Genomic DNA, 15,580 nt, shown 5'->3' on the forward strand with positions numbered 1-15,580 from the left:
GATTAGCGTTTTTCAGATTTTTGATATGAGTGATTCTCAAACGGAATGAAATCTAGGAAAACTGGTCTCTAGGGATAATCATACCGGGTATCCTTCTAGAAAAAATTACCAAAAGTTAAATTATTGTAATGTCCAACATGCCATTGCCACCTCACATCATAAAACTGGATTAACTGCCCAAATATACAATGTTTGTGGCTCCCTCTCAAAATAAAGTCACATTTCTAAGTAAACCTAAAAATCTAGAATATCTAAATGGGATATTTAGTATAACTTGATACACAGATGATGTTCTCAGCATTAGAAGTATCTTATCTTTTTTGTTTGTTTGTTTTAAGTTACCACACATTAACCCTCAACATACCTAATAAAAACTTTTCCATGTGCTCTCATCTTTTTTTTTCTTGGTTCACAGCATTAGTTTGAAAGACAAATTGTGAAAAGTCAGAAAGAGTACAGATCTGAACACAAAATGAACCAAGACCAAGAAGCTGACATTCCAGAACATGGGCAAAAAGCCACCCTAAATGCTGGGAAACACTGAGCCTACTTACTGCATTACTCTTTTTCAAAGCAAATAATGGGGAAGGAAAAGAGTAGTAAGGAGAAAAAAGCAGGATAGCAATAAAGAAGAAAATGAAATGGGATGGAAAGCAGCTTCTTGCCCTCCAGAAGCTAGATGTTATAGGAAGACCCTATGCAAGCCAGCCAACAAAAAGGCCTACTTTCTAGCGATCACTTAAAGGTTACATTTTTATTTTTTTTAACTTGACACAACTCGGAGCATGCATCTTTCCTATGGTTGCTAAACAATTCTTAGATAGGTGCACTAAAACATCCCCATATGTGTTTCCTTTTAAATCTTGTGATATTAGAACAAATATTGAGATTTAAGGGGAAAAAACAGCTGTGACTGAGTCAGTGACTTCTGAAAAAGTAAATGGCAACATAGCTGTGAGAAATTCAAAAGCGAGTGAAGCAGCAGGAGCACTGACAACGGTAAATCTGCATCCCTATGTTTATTTCAGAGCATAACTTATCTAAGGAAGGAAAAACAATCAAACACTTTGGCTTAGAGCACTGTGGTTGGGAAAGTGATCCAAAGACCTTGGCGGGGAAGGATGCGCAATCAGTGCTGCTGTACAAAACATTTCCAAGAAACAATAAGAAAGGTATTGCTGCAGATAGGAAACATTGCTGTAAAGCAGAAGGCGCTTCCAAGATACTGATGTAGCTTTTCTGCCTAAATGTAAACTTCACCCTGCCTTAGCAATAGCCAACACATTCCGAGTAAGACTCAGCTTAATTTATGCTGAACAATGGATCTTCCCTTCTCTTTCCTTTCCCTGACCAGAAGGAAAAGCCATCATTGCCTATTTTGATTACTCTCTCCTTTTTCCATCCCAATGAGTGATACCTTTTTCTCCCCCAAGGAAGCCTGTAGTTATGCACAAAGACAACCAATTATGTCAAGCCTTCACATGCTGCCAAAATAAAGTCTTAAAATGACTATTGTCAGGCACATATCACACCTAACACACCATTTTAACATTTTTTATTCAGAGTTGAATACATCTCTTTTTAATCTGTCATTTGATATAATAAATATTTTGCTAAGAATTTTACAGTAATAGCCTCTTTTCTGCTGAAAAAAATAATCAGATTGTGAGTTCCCTGCTTAACTAACACATTCATTTCCTGCATAAAACAAACTGCAAGTAGTTTTATGACTCAGAACTTACAGCCTTCCTGTAGAAACCTTTAGTTCTAAATCAGTTAGAGGGCATCTTAGGATATTTTGTAGATTTAGTGTTTTTTCAATACTTAAAGGAGAAAGACTTCCCTAAATATAAATTCAGTGTTTATTCCAACATAAGATGCTATATTCAGCTGATTTTTTTTTCAGTTAAAAATACCAAAACCTCAACTGGGAAAAAAGGTTTGAAGCTAAAATAAATTAGAGACAAAGAAACACTAAGATAAGATATCCTGCAGTAAACAGTTCCTATAGAACTGTAGAAACAGTTCTACAACAGCTCTAAGGTTTTGTAGAACAGTTCGTGTAGAAAATGAAGAGGAGACATGAAAATCAGCACAAAATACAGAATATTTAAAAACAAGAGATGAGGGGAAGAAAGCAAGAAAGCCAGCAGAAGCCTACCTTTTTCAAAATGTACACAAGTCAATAACATATACACAGCAAATATCTTCTCAACAACAGATAGGAAAACTTGAGCCAACTGTTAACTCAGGAGTCAGGATACAACAAGATGATGACAGAAATCTACTAATTACTTGTAAAATAGGAGGACCATTACAAATAAAATCCAAAAATCAACAATCGGGGAAAAGAAGAATAGAAAAACAGTTCTACTTCATTTAACTTCAAGGGAGGATTTGGCAGATCCTGGCTCTGTCCAAGTACATACATTGTGCCCCAACAGTGCTCAGCTATTGGTTGCCTGGAGGGAAACTGGTGAGCTACTTGGGCTGCTGGATGTTCTCACAGTAAAGATCCGCTTGTTTTAATAAACTGATATGGGAGAACCAAGAAAAAATAAAAAAGCTAATTCCTTTGTCTCACTTCTGATACATCCAACAGGCAAAAGAAACAACAGTTGAGGTGAACCTTGACAGGTATAAATGCAGTGCATTGATTACTTCACTGCCTTTCAAAAGAACAGGGTAAGTTCATCCAGAGTAACTGAGATCATCCAGCTTTGAATACATGAATATATAAAAGGCAGCAATGCCAGGATAAATCTCACAAGGGGACTTTGCACAGAAAGGTTTCTCATGCTAATGAGCTGTGGCCAGCCCAAACATGTCCAATGTTACATAGGATTGTCCTACAATATTTTGTTGAAAAGGAGATATGGCAGTTGACTGGCTTTTGGGTTCATTCTTACTGCGCTCTGGCAAATTCTCAGAAATGAGAAATTCCCTTGTATTAACAGAATTTTTAAGATATGGATTGAACACTGCTTTTTCACTGAGATCTGGGAGATTTAAAACTTCTCCCTTATTTTCTTCATTTTGATGTGAAGTACGTTGGGATTCATGCAAATCATCTTCCAGCATTTCTAGGGGTTGGATTTTCTTGGCTGGTATCAAAGTTGAAAGCACTTGACTTCTGATATCTGGGTCAGTAATTGTATAAGGCATGGATGGTGAAAGATGCTTGGCAGCTTCATGTTCTTCACTATATGGTATCTTTTCATCTCCGTTAATCATGTCTTTTGTATTAATATCAGTATATTCTGAAACATGGTTTTCACGATTCATTAGCAGCAAGTTTTCATGTTCTTCAGGAAAACAGGGTTCCAAAATACTTACATCTTCCAAGCCACCTATAGTTTTATCCTCAGATGTTACTCCCTTCAAGAAGGGATTCTGTCAGTACAAAGAGATCAATTTGAAGATTATGACAAAGGTAGATAATGTATCAGAAGACTTATACACACACACGTGTATGCATATATTTATATATATATAAATACATGAAACTACCGTTTGACACTTTTCATTTTAGAAGTGCATTAATGAAGACCTGATGTGCATTTCAGCTGGAATGCAGTTATACTGTGAAAGAGGACTAAAAAATGACAATGTTATTCTGTTTGTTTCTTAAAAGTTTTCATAACAAGTTTTTTTTTTTTGCTTATAAAGACTTTCAATGAAGGCTCAGAATCAAGCTGAACTTTTTCTATCTTTTACACTCTGACCAGCCTTTTTTCAGACCAAACTTTACAATCCCATTCTCCAAAAAATACATGTTCTGTGAAATCCTTATCACACCATTTCATTTAAATAAGTGTCAAAATTCACTAAGCAGCAAACAAACAGTGAAAAAGATTGCTAAATCTGATTATATGTTCTGCAACCTATATTGCGGAGAAATTGGGAACTATCCAGATTCGGCAATCTGAGTCAATAGACTCAACACCCTGAGAAATCATACTTCAGTGTATTTAATGAGTCATGTCCATCAACCACTAACCTTAAAGCATTATTTATCTTTATCACACAAGAATTAAAGGAACATGTTTTATAAATATGCATCTTTTTCTACTATTTTGAAATAAAACTAAGGATATTTTTTCTTTTGTTTTAGTGTTATAAATTCAATACTTTTTTGATTAATTCATAAAATGACTGTCAGAGAGGCACTTCCCTTCTGTCTGTTTGATCCCACCTTTAATGAACAAAATCGAGATTATTACCATAGATGCATCAACAGGCCATTCTACTGCAATGCTCTCTGCAGGATTGGGTATGTCAGGCCAGCAAACATTTTTAAACCTGTAATTGAGAAAGGAAATTTAGTCAACTGATGAAAGAAATAGATTAAATGTCAAAAAAGTCTAAATACTGCTAAAATATCAAACTTTTACAAAGGAAGTCTGTCCTACATTAACACAATCTTTTTCAGTAAAGTTATTTTCCCTCGTGTCAATTTTTTTTTGTCAATTTTCTCAACAAATAAAAATTTTGGGCTAAAGAAAAATTGGAGAAAAATTGCTGATACACTAAAGTTGACTTTCTGACTTAAAGGCTTACAGTTCAGTACTAATTCATAATTGTAACAGTTTAGCCTAAAAGAGCACAAGATTAAGTAATACTACACTAAAATAAGGCTGTATACGAGAACTGTTGCGATCATGTTTCAGGATAGTTCTTCAGTGAAGAGGCACCTCAAGTAAACTTTGCTTTAGTGAAGGTGTCACTACCATTATAGAAAACTAGAGCTACACTGAGCTGTTAGGTCAGCAGCAGATAAATCGTGCGAATTGAAGCTGTAGCTTATAACTCTGATGAAGCAGTGAACAGGAAACAAAATACCTACTCAGATTAGGTATACGCTTAAGTGTATGCAAACCAGGCCATAGTTGGACATCCTGCTGGATCACTTTCCAGTTTGACCCAGACCAGAATATGAACACACAGCTACATCTCAAAGTATTCTCCAGGATCAAAGCAATTTTTTACTATTGTGAGAAATCCAAGAGTATGCAACACAGATGAAGATATAAAAGAGTTGGAAGTGACACGTTATACTAACACTACCTGATGCTTCACATCATAAAAATCTTGGTTTTAATAGCTTAGAACCACCCCTCCAAAACAGTAAAGATTAAATAGGTGTATTACTAAGCTTCAGCCAAACAACCCAGTCACTTTTCACGCTAGAGAAAAGTATATTTTGTAGCCTTAAAAATTTGCAAGACCATCTTTAGGATGTTTTAACATTCCCATGCTCTGAGGAAGCAGCTTGCTGGCAAGTGTCATCTGAGATAGCAGATAAAAGAACTAGGGATCATATGTGGATACGGATCCATACCCATGGAACAGGCAAAATTCTTTCATATGATGAAGCGTCTAGTTTCTGTTTGACTCCTTTACAGCGCAGGGTAGCATACACAGGTGACATAAAAGTAGTATTAATGCAGCTAAGGCAACCAATAAAAGTTACATGAAATGTATTCTAGTGATATATTAGCAGATTTATTAAGACCATATGGGCAACTTGATTTTTGGCATTATTAACTTTTAAGTAACTGACTTAAACTGTGTGCCCCTGACTTGATAGACCATGGAATTGCAAATGGCATGAAACACTTTCTGTAAATAGTGACTTCAATTACAAGAATCCATCAGTTGTACCTATCCTCAAATAACTCAGTTGCTAAATTGCTATAGGAAAAATGGATTTACATATCATCTACTACTTTATTCCGATTTACTGCACTTTCTAAAAAATATTTATATTTGGATTATAGCATATAACTGCTGTTACAAGTTAATCTGTATACTTAGTCATTTCTTACTCAAATTGCTACGTTTTCTTAATCTGACATTGGTTCAAAACCCAACACAGAAGCATTTAAAAAAAATAAACTGCTTTTTACAAGTTAAAATGTACTAGTAATAGTCAGTCTTGGAATGTATAAAATGTACTCACATGCGCTTTTTAAGAATACATGTTATCCAAAGGACTAATAAAAACAACATACTTAATCCAACTGGTATAGCAATGAAAATAATGTCTTCTTTATCTTTAAAGAAAAAGAACAAGAAAAACAAAACAGATGTTTATCATTTCCTCCTATATTCCACTGCAAGGCTAGTTTTAAACATCTAAGTCACCTAATTAGCACAATTTTAAAAAGCTCTGCCCAAACTAACTAAAATTACTTAGGATACTATATGGTACTCATTGTATGACATGTATCAAAAGATGAGTATTTTGCATCCAACAAGTCACAGATGCCGAGACAGAAAAGCAGTCTATGATGGAACAGGAACAGATGTACTGTTTTTTTGAATTTACTTAATACAATCACACAGTAATTCAGATTCAAGGAGACATTCGGAGGTCATCTTGGCCAACTCTGTAATTAGATCAGATGGCTCAGGGTCACACTGAGCCAAGCTTTAAATATAACCAAGGATGAAAAGTCTACCACCTCTTTGGGCAGCTGATGTTTTAGTGTCACCTAAAACTACTGTATAGAGCCACTTCTCCCCGTTATTATAAAATAAACTGGAAATTCAATGCAGGAGATAGAGTAACTATAGTGTATGCATATTTAAAAATTAATGACTGAAATAGTGTGCAGATTTCTGAGCTGGCTTTCCACCAGCTACCACAGGCAGGTACTGATAGCAGAGATGAGCCCTCAGCCTGGCACAATTTACCTTGCATTTGAGAAGCAAACTAGCAGATGAATTTACAGTCTAAAAAATAAAAATATCTTCCATTTCTTACCTCCAAAACCTATTTTAATAACTAACCTTGAATATTACTTACTGAATTTCAAAGTCTTGAAGGTTTTTGGTTCTCCGCTGGTTCCACCAGCTTCATTGGTTGCCATGATATGAACTGTATATTGGGTATTCGCTTGTAAGGACTTCAGTCTGTATTGCAGAACATCAGGGTTCACTGTTTCATCTTTTTAGTAGAAGATTTATGTAAACAAACACACAAAGTTTTTTTTGTTTTTTTTTTTTAATCAAAAATAGTGTTGTATCATAGAACTGTAAACTTATTTAGCATTTCTTATACCAATAGATGACAGGATGCTTTACAGACAATTTGAAATACAAACGCTAATGATCCTTTAGGATAAAGCACTTAAATTATCAAGCAATGTTTATCAAAGCTACCTAACAGTTTAGGGCAGAAAATAAGCCATCATGTATGTATTTTTTAAATTCACCAAGATTTAAGATAGGCAAAACATAATCTCACAAAATATATTTTACCCTTAAAAAGAGTGTTTTAAGAACTTTATACCCTCAAGCTGTGGGACCTAAGGTCAGAAATTAAGATCTTAAAATAGTTGGCAAAGTTTGTTTCTGCATATCCCGAAATTGAACTGTATTTCTAAGTACATGCAGTCAGACACTGAACATCCAAAAGGATGCAACGTATCGAACACTTGGACATCACCCCAACAAAGCCAGAGGAAGCTAGCTGAAAGCAGCAGTCCTGTCCTGTCCCCCCCGCCCCGGGTTTCAAAATGTTTCTCTGAATAGAACACGTTTCAAATACCTTCTCTATTCCTGGAATTAGTATGATACATTTTACTTTTTAAATTATTTTAAGCAAGGCACATAATATTCTATATGTACAAAGAATATTAAAAACATGTTCATATTATAAAATTAAAGTCACTAAAACATTTTCTATTGCATGAAGCCAAAACCAACTCATGCCATCATTTAACTCATTCAGTCAAGAAACACTCAGGAAACAGATGTGCAGCAATATACCCTGAAATTAAACAAATTCAGTTTTTCTTAAATCAAGGCAGGAAACGTTAAGTTGTAGAGTTAAAACGTCAATGAAGCCACCTTGGCACAAACTCAAAGTTGTATTCTTATTAATAAGATGTGACATGAGGGAATCCTCAAAAAACATCAGTACAGTATGTTTTTTCCACTTAGAATCAATTCCCTTGAGTTCCTATTAAAACTAATTTCCTCAAGAATCTAATCCAAAGCCCTAAAATGGGCACAATCTGTTGTGTACGAGAAGCTTTGCTAAGTAAAAGGGACCATTTTGCACCGCTGAGGCTGCATGTCTTGAGGATGACCTTGCACAAAGCAGCCTGTATCAAGTCACTCAGCAACCAACACAGCAAGAATGAGTGTACACAGAGGACTGAATCCGACTGAAATTGTCACAGCTTCCTCTTTTTAATTCACAAATTACCAAGCCCTGGCTCTGATCTGGGTATCCAGAAGCAGCTGAAGATATGATAAGCTTTGTTATTTTGGAGATCTTCAAAAAAAAAAAAATTTTAAGATTATGTCAGGTGTCTGCTAACTGTGATGCTCAAAACAAAGAAGGAAAAAACTATTTCTGAAATGCTGAGTGACACAAAATATATTTTTTTTAAATTATACAGGAAAAACAAAGTCAGGTCACAGAAACACTTTGCATAAAAGATTCTGCTGAGATTTATGCTATGGAAGTTCTGAATAGAGGATTATACCAAGACTTTGTGTGGATACCATTCCAAAGGCAGAAGAATAAAAACATGCTTGAAAAATTATGCCACCAGCCTCCAGAGCAAGAAAGCAATACTAAGGACAGAACATTAAGCACATTTGATAAGATGAATCTAAAAAAACATGTCCAAAGCAGCAATTTCTTGGCAGATTTTAGCTTCTTAGATATCATTTGCTATTTTGCTTTTATTATAAAACTGACTGTAAGAACATTTTCACCAGAAAATTTCCACCATTCTGTTCCAGAAACCAAGGACTTGGGAGAGGCATTCTTCCAAGGACACGCACAGAACTCACTAAACTGTCAAGAGCTCCATCATTTATGGATTTACACAGAATCCATGACCTTCCAATATATTTTAGCTCCACTTTAACTCCTCTATCTCTACCATGATTCTTCCTATTGAGTTCAGAGGCGTGTCATGAGAGAAGAGAGGAGAGACTTGGAGATGGACGGAGACTAGTACTTATGTAAAAAAGGGAGAACAGCAAGTGGGTGACCAGTAACATTGTCTGATTTGTCACAATCCTGCATAATTGACCTTTTACCATTAATGGAAAACAAGCTGCAAAAAGCCTCTTATACACTAGCTTCTATCCGCATTCGGGAAAGGGAAGAGAAACGACAGTGCCATCATACACTTCCTAAATTTAATGCCTGAATCTTGGAGAGCCACTAGATTTGCATCCCCTCAGTTACAGGAGCAGAAAGGATGATGTGGATCACAGTCAATGCTGCACTACCATAGGTAGGACAATGCTAATAGTAAAGAAAATGCACTAAAAGCACACACTGCTGTACAAAATAAATCCAGAACAGTCAAAGAAATTGAGCAAGAATATACAGGTAGTATTAAAAATTAGGATATTCACTAGAATGCCCCTATCATTTAACTTAAAGATGTTTGGCTTGCATAAAGATTATGGAATTTTAGTACCAGTACTTTCAGATAGACACTTTTGACATATAATAACAAGGTATGGTAATAACTATAAAAATAATTATCTTCAGATAGCAGATTGTCACAATGCTGTTGAAAGCTTTGAGGTTTAATGTATACTTACTCAATTCTTTTCCACCTTCAGGTTTATAAAATATTGTATAGTTACTGATAAAGCCATTTCGTTTATCCTTTGAAATTTCCTTCCATTTAATTGTAATTTCATTTTTGCCTGGAATACCTGTGTCAGCCATAGGTCCTTCTGATGGTTCTACACACAAGTATTATAAATTAGAAAAAAACCAAGCAAATCTAAGTGTCACAATTTTATCCATCCGCATTAATTTGTGCATACCAGTAGCATTAGCTACTATAATTGTATGTCTTAATAGTTCCCCGATATAGTCCCTAACTTTCCTCACCCTCTCTAATATGTGATTACTTCTGGTAGCACCTCCCAGCTTCTATTTTGGTAATTGCATTTGAGGACCTTCAGATAATTAAAAATCTCTATCCTCAAAACATCACAGAGAAGCTGAAAAGTAAAACGTCCTTTAATACTCTCACAGGTCCCTATTAGCAGGAAAGCATTCAAAAGCAAGTTCTAGCTATGCTTGTAAATATGATTACTCACTGTATACTCCATTACCTGCTTCTAGTAATTCACACTGTTCAATGCTGCATGGTGCTACATGTGTGCACACATATATAGACCTATACATACATACACACAAATTTAAATTTACACCTGAAATCTTAAGCTTATCTATGAACTAGATTCTTACAGCTAGCTGTATAAAGTCAGTGAATTCACATTACACTTCTACAAATAATGAACCCTTCCTCCTTGCAAAACACACTTTCACCCACAGTTTCTGTCCAACTTGAAGCTTCATGGCTTTTTACAATTTTTAATATGCAGGGCTGCACATATTCTCTTATATTATAAAATTTAAGAAAAGCAAGCACTTCCATTTTACTCTGTGAGCAGGTTTCCTCATATATTAGTAACAAATATGGCACAACTAACCTCAGTCATTGTATCACTAAAATCAAATCAAATTATATATCTAAACATAGATACAAGGTTTAAGAGATTAGTTTTAAAAAATTATTATATGTTTGTGCCAACATCCATAACAAATGATTTATAAACAGTATGTAAACTTTACAACAAATGAGTAGATTCAAACAGCACCGTACCCATATGAAGACGTGTATTTTCAAACAATACTGTAGAGCTGGTCTATGAACAGAAATCAGGAAGCCTGACTCCTGGGTTATTTAAATCATCTTTTTCTAACAGTAATGCCAGTACCAAGTTGCTCAAAGATAATGTACTTTAACAGATGCACTACAACCCAGCTTTCACAGCATTAATAGTTGTAAATACGTACTTTTTTCTTGAATGTAAGTTTGTACGGAATATGGAGCTCCTACTTTATTTCCATAGAGAGGATACACTGAGATGTTATAGCATATAAATGGTTTAAAGGTTTCTGTAAAGAAAAAAAAAAGATGTTTACATAATTCTCTGCATAAAATTCATACAATGAAAGTAAAAAAAGAAAAGGCAATTTCTTGCTAGCTGGAGATGGAATTCTAAATATGTTCTGCTCCATACTTCTATTTTCTTCAGCTTTTTAACAAACAGTATATATTTGTTTTAAATGTTCATTACTACATTTAACACAATGAACTATTTGATAGAATTTCTAAGAGTGCTTGGATTCTGACTCATTTTTCACTAGAAATGCTTTGAATAAGTAATTATACTTTGGCCTTATGTAGCTACTACGTATGACGCCACCTACTCATCTCTAACAGTCTGAGGTTTTGGAGGCAGTTTTTATTTTCAAAAATCCAGTATCCAGTGATACATCAGTGGATATCTTTGACTATCACATCTTCTTTAGAAGATCTTTTGATCTTCTTTATCACATCTCTGCAAAAGAAGGTTTATGTGCATCATAGAAACAGTTTAAAAGGCACAAGGGAGCTCCAATTCTTAACCTTATGTTGAGGTTCCAGTTAGGCAAACTGCAAATCTACTTCTAACCAACCCACCTCAAAACTACAATTCTACAGACAAAATTTCTGCACTGGAATATTATGCATTTCAGGACATAGTTCTAGAAATGATATTTCAAACTCTGAATGATCCGGCAGCCCAGTACTTAGAGTGCACTCCTCCCTGCTTACAGGGAACTCTTCAGCTCAGGAAGGCCACATCTGTGTCTTCACATCCAGCAGGATGAAGCCAGTGTAAAGGGTTTCCTAAACCTTTCCTTCCTCAAGTTCTGCAGCTTGTTCAGCAAGATAATGGCTATAGACAGACCGCTGCAGCTCTCTGCTGCTTTTTCATTCCTTACCTATATTACAGTTCAGCACAGATTATGATGGTCCACATGTTGCTCTAAAGTAATTCCACAAAAGAATGCCGGAAACAGGCCTGAGCAACAGTAAGGTCAAAGTTGCCTTGAAACATCGAGTCTGACTTATGTTCAGGGTAAACAAAGATCTCTCCCCATCATGCTTCGGAGCAAGGAATTTTAACTGGGAGTCTATAAATAGCATTTTATTCCACACAGCAACTTGTTGGAATAGCACAGAGCGATTTTCAGCATAAGACTCAGGACTTATCCATCTTAGTTCAAAATGTAATCAACTGTTCTTGAATTTTGTTCAAGCAGATTTTCCTTTTACTTGTTTTACTGCAACAGAAACACTACTTAAAGCAGTGTTGTTGAGCCAGTAAAACAAATTTCACAGGCAAGCTAGACTCTCACCATTAACAAACCATATGCTCCTTTTCACTTTAAAAAATGCAGAGTACTTGTTTCCTGAAGACTGAAGCTTTTTTCCCTGATGTGGGATTCAGAAAGATCCTTACACGAACACAAGTGACCTTCAAATTTAATACATTTAATTTCACCAATGGAGAACCAAAGAGGAAATAATCCAAAATTCACTTAGGTATCTTAAACATTTTAACCATTGTTCCTATGTTTGTAAAATAAACATCCAGATGTATAAAGAGCAGATGCATTTCTATTTTATTAGCTAACAATAACATGCAAGGGATATTCACATTGATATTAACATTCACAGTTTTCCCTTTGTACATATTTCTTGACCTCTACACACCGTTGTAAAGTTAGATTTTTTGTGGCAACTACATGAACATAGCCAAATCATTACTATTTAGAGAATTTTGCAATTAAAAAAGTAGGCTTCAAAGAAAAAGGTGAGCAGATCCTCACCTATTTGTCTGCACATCTTACGGCTACTCAAACCATCTAAAACACCTTCAGTCATATATACAAATCTTACTATGATATTTAACATGCCAGATTGACCAATTACTCCATTTATTTATTTTAAAGGATTATTTCCCCTGAAATCCTCTTTCAGATTTCTTGCTCTTGCTCTAACACACATGAAGACACATGCTTTTTCCCATCTTTGAATTCAGTTTTTCGGTTCTACATCTCTCTGCTAAAACAGTGTGCATCTGTCAGGCCTCCCCACTTGAAATTTCATGCCAGAAAAATCAAGCCACATAAGTGCTTGAATATGAAATCTGTTGCCTAATCTTATATGGGAACAAACACCGTCTTGTATGGTGTGTGAAAATTTGAGACAGTTAAAATTGCTATTAAATTATATGCAGAGATTTCCATAAAACATTTAATACTGTTATTTTTTAAATGTTCTAAGAAAAGCTGCAAGAGTTCAAATCCTTTAATATTAAATTTATGCAGTCTTTCAAATATCAATATTATTATGCTTTACATGCATAATGTGATACAATTTACAGGATGGTGTTCTGGATCAGAGTCAAAGGGAATCTCAAAGGTGATATAAAGGCAGATGCCCAATTCCTGTTACCTTTATCTAGAAGCCAGTGGAAGTTAGGTACCTTAATCCCCTTTACTCTTTTAAGCACATACTTTAAGTATGAAAATAATCAATCTGACCAAAAGTGGAGCAATAATGCTAACTTTATTTTCAAAATCAGCTTCTTGTGACTTCATCGTTGTTTCTGCTTTCCAGTCTACATATAAATACATGTACATCTGTACATTGCCACAGCTGTAATGGGTAAATTAACGTACTCTTGCTAGTTCTCCAGTTTGTAGAATTTGATATATATTGCCATGATCTACGAAAAGGATCTGTCTCCAGGTCCTCAAACCACTCAACAACGTATCTAGTTACTTCTGATTTGGAGGCCATCCATTCCACAATCACTTCTTCATTTGCTGTAAAGGTCCTCACTGTTTCAATAATCTGAGAAGCTAAAAATTTAACAGAAAATGTTATAAATTTAATCTTAAAAACTAAAAAACTGCAAAAAAATGTAAAATAAATATCCAGTAAAAACTGCAGTAAGAAAACAATTCAGTGATAGCAAACAGATTGTTTCTTTAGAAGAGCAGGAGGATTTGCCAAGATAAAAAAAGTGGGGGTTGTAAAACACTGCTTTATTTATATGTACATTTGCATTTATGTAGTCAAACTTGTCACCAAAAAAGTGGGGGGTGGGGGTGAGGGAGAGAAAGAGCAGGAAAAATTAATGAGATAATACACAAGGAGATTTACACATACAGAATCAAAGGTAAGTCTCTCTTATGACCCACTTTACACTTTGCTGGCTGCAAGTAGTGCAGATACAGAAAATCTGACTGGGACTTCAGACAGAAACTCAAAATCAGCAAATCAAACCAGCAAGTTCAGAGACAGTTAAGAAGAAGAGAACTGTCAAGCTGCCAAATAGAGGTAATATAAGCCTGAGTTAAAACTCAACCTGGCAAAGCACTGGGAAAAGAGATTAATGTAGAAGAAGTATGCCACAATATGGAAGACTCTTACTGTGGGATACGGAAGTGGACAGAGAGGTAGTCGGCAACCTCCAGAACAAGATGACATCATGTCTACATATCTAATTTTCTCATTAGATTGGAATGTGACTGAGCAATCCCAGGGGACCACGTATACTTTTCCCATGAAAAAACTGATGTAGAAGTGATTCAGTGTTTCAAGCGTAACCTCCCTTCTCGAGTGTGGGTAGGCAGCAGAATGTTGCAATACAAGGTTAAGGGAGATACCAGAATTAAACTAAGAGCCAAAGAACGTAACTAATGTGCTGCAGTAGACCAGCTTCCTGTCCCTGACAGCGGGGAGAACTGGGTATGCTTCGGGAACACACATGAGAACAGAAAAATGTTTCTCTCAGCTTCCATTAATGCATCTTAAGGACTTTTATTAAACACCTCTTTGTTTATATGACATTGTTTAACGCACTGTAATAACATCCTGTGGTAACAAGTTTCATGAGCTGGTAGACAGGTGAAACAGAATTGGGTGGGACTATATCTGGGAGGTCCAAGATTAAAATAAGTAAATAATAGAATAGAATAGAAATCCTAATAACATTGTTAGCTCTTTCTTGCATGTTAAACCAAGAGCCCCAACAATAATCTTCTATAAAGGAAGCACCATATCTGATAACAAATATACCAGTAACCTTAATTACTCTGCTGTTCTGGGGTATGCTATTCACTTTAGTCTTTGCAACTTTGAAAGGATTAAATAAAGCAGAGATACTTGATGTTCCCCCACAGCCAGAAGAGTAATGGACTACATATCTTTGTACAGCCTCTCCTATTTATAGTTCTAGGACAAAAAAATCCCTAGCAGAATTTTGCTTCCACTATAACTGAACTTAAGCAGATGTTGAAAAGATCATTTGATGTAATGAGCAAAATATATCGCAACATTCAAAAACCTTACTTTTTTCATCAGTAGATGGAATCCTCAAAGTAGCTTCAGGAGAATCTCCAGCAGAATTATAGGCAGTAACAGATATTATATATGCCTCTTCATTTAAAAGTAAAATAATTTTCTTATCAGTAGTGATGTTCATCATTTTAAGAGCAGCACTGTTTTCTGGAAAATACTGTATTCTGTAGCCTAGAATTCTCCCAGGTGGTGGAAAGTGATTTAATAGCTATTAAAAATATATATATATATTCAGCAATAAGTGTTTCATGGTGTCATTTATATAATCAAAAGTATATACTGTATTCAAACATTTTATCTCTAATAAAAAGGAGGAG

General features: G+C 35.2%; 1 protein-coding gene across 2 annotated transcripts in view; it reads right to left on the reverse strand.

Moving 5' to 3' along the window:
• Positions 1-1,469: 1,469 nt before the first annotated feature.
• Positions 1,470-15,580, reverse strand: part of IL31RA (interleukin 31 receptor A) — a 34,076-nt gene continuing 19,965 nt past the window's right edge. For both annotated transcript variants that reach the window (XM_026062749.1, XM_026062750.1), the window contains exons 11-18: positions 15,255-15,471; positions 13,577-13,759; positions 10,856-10,957; positions 9,583-9,729; positions 6,812-6,952; positions 5,963-6,056; positions 4,224-4,302; positions 1,470-3,393 (exon numbers count right to left, since the gene is read on the reverse strand). In XM_026062749.1, coding sequence (XP_025918534.1) covers positions 2,800-3,393; positions 4,224-4,302; positions 5,963-6,056; positions 6,812-6,952; positions 9,583-9,729; positions 10,856-10,957; positions 13,577-13,759; positions 15,255-15,471 — 1,557 coding nt within the window. In that variant the 3' untranslated portion in view covers positions 1,470-2,799. The remainder of the gene's footprint in view (positions 3,394-4,223; positions 4,303-5,962; positions 6,057-6,811; positions 6,953-9,582; positions 9,730-10,855; positions 10,958-13,576; positions 13,760-15,254; positions 15,472-15,580) is intronic.

This window comes from Apteryx rowi, unplaced genomic scaffold, assembly GCF_003343035.1.
Source record: "Apteryx rowi isolate R43461 unplaced genomic scaffold, aptRow1 scaffold_192, whole genome shotgun sequence".
NCBI classification, from domain to species: Eukaryota; Metazoa; Chordata; class Aves; order Apterygiformes; family Apterygidae; genus Apteryx; species Apteryx rowi.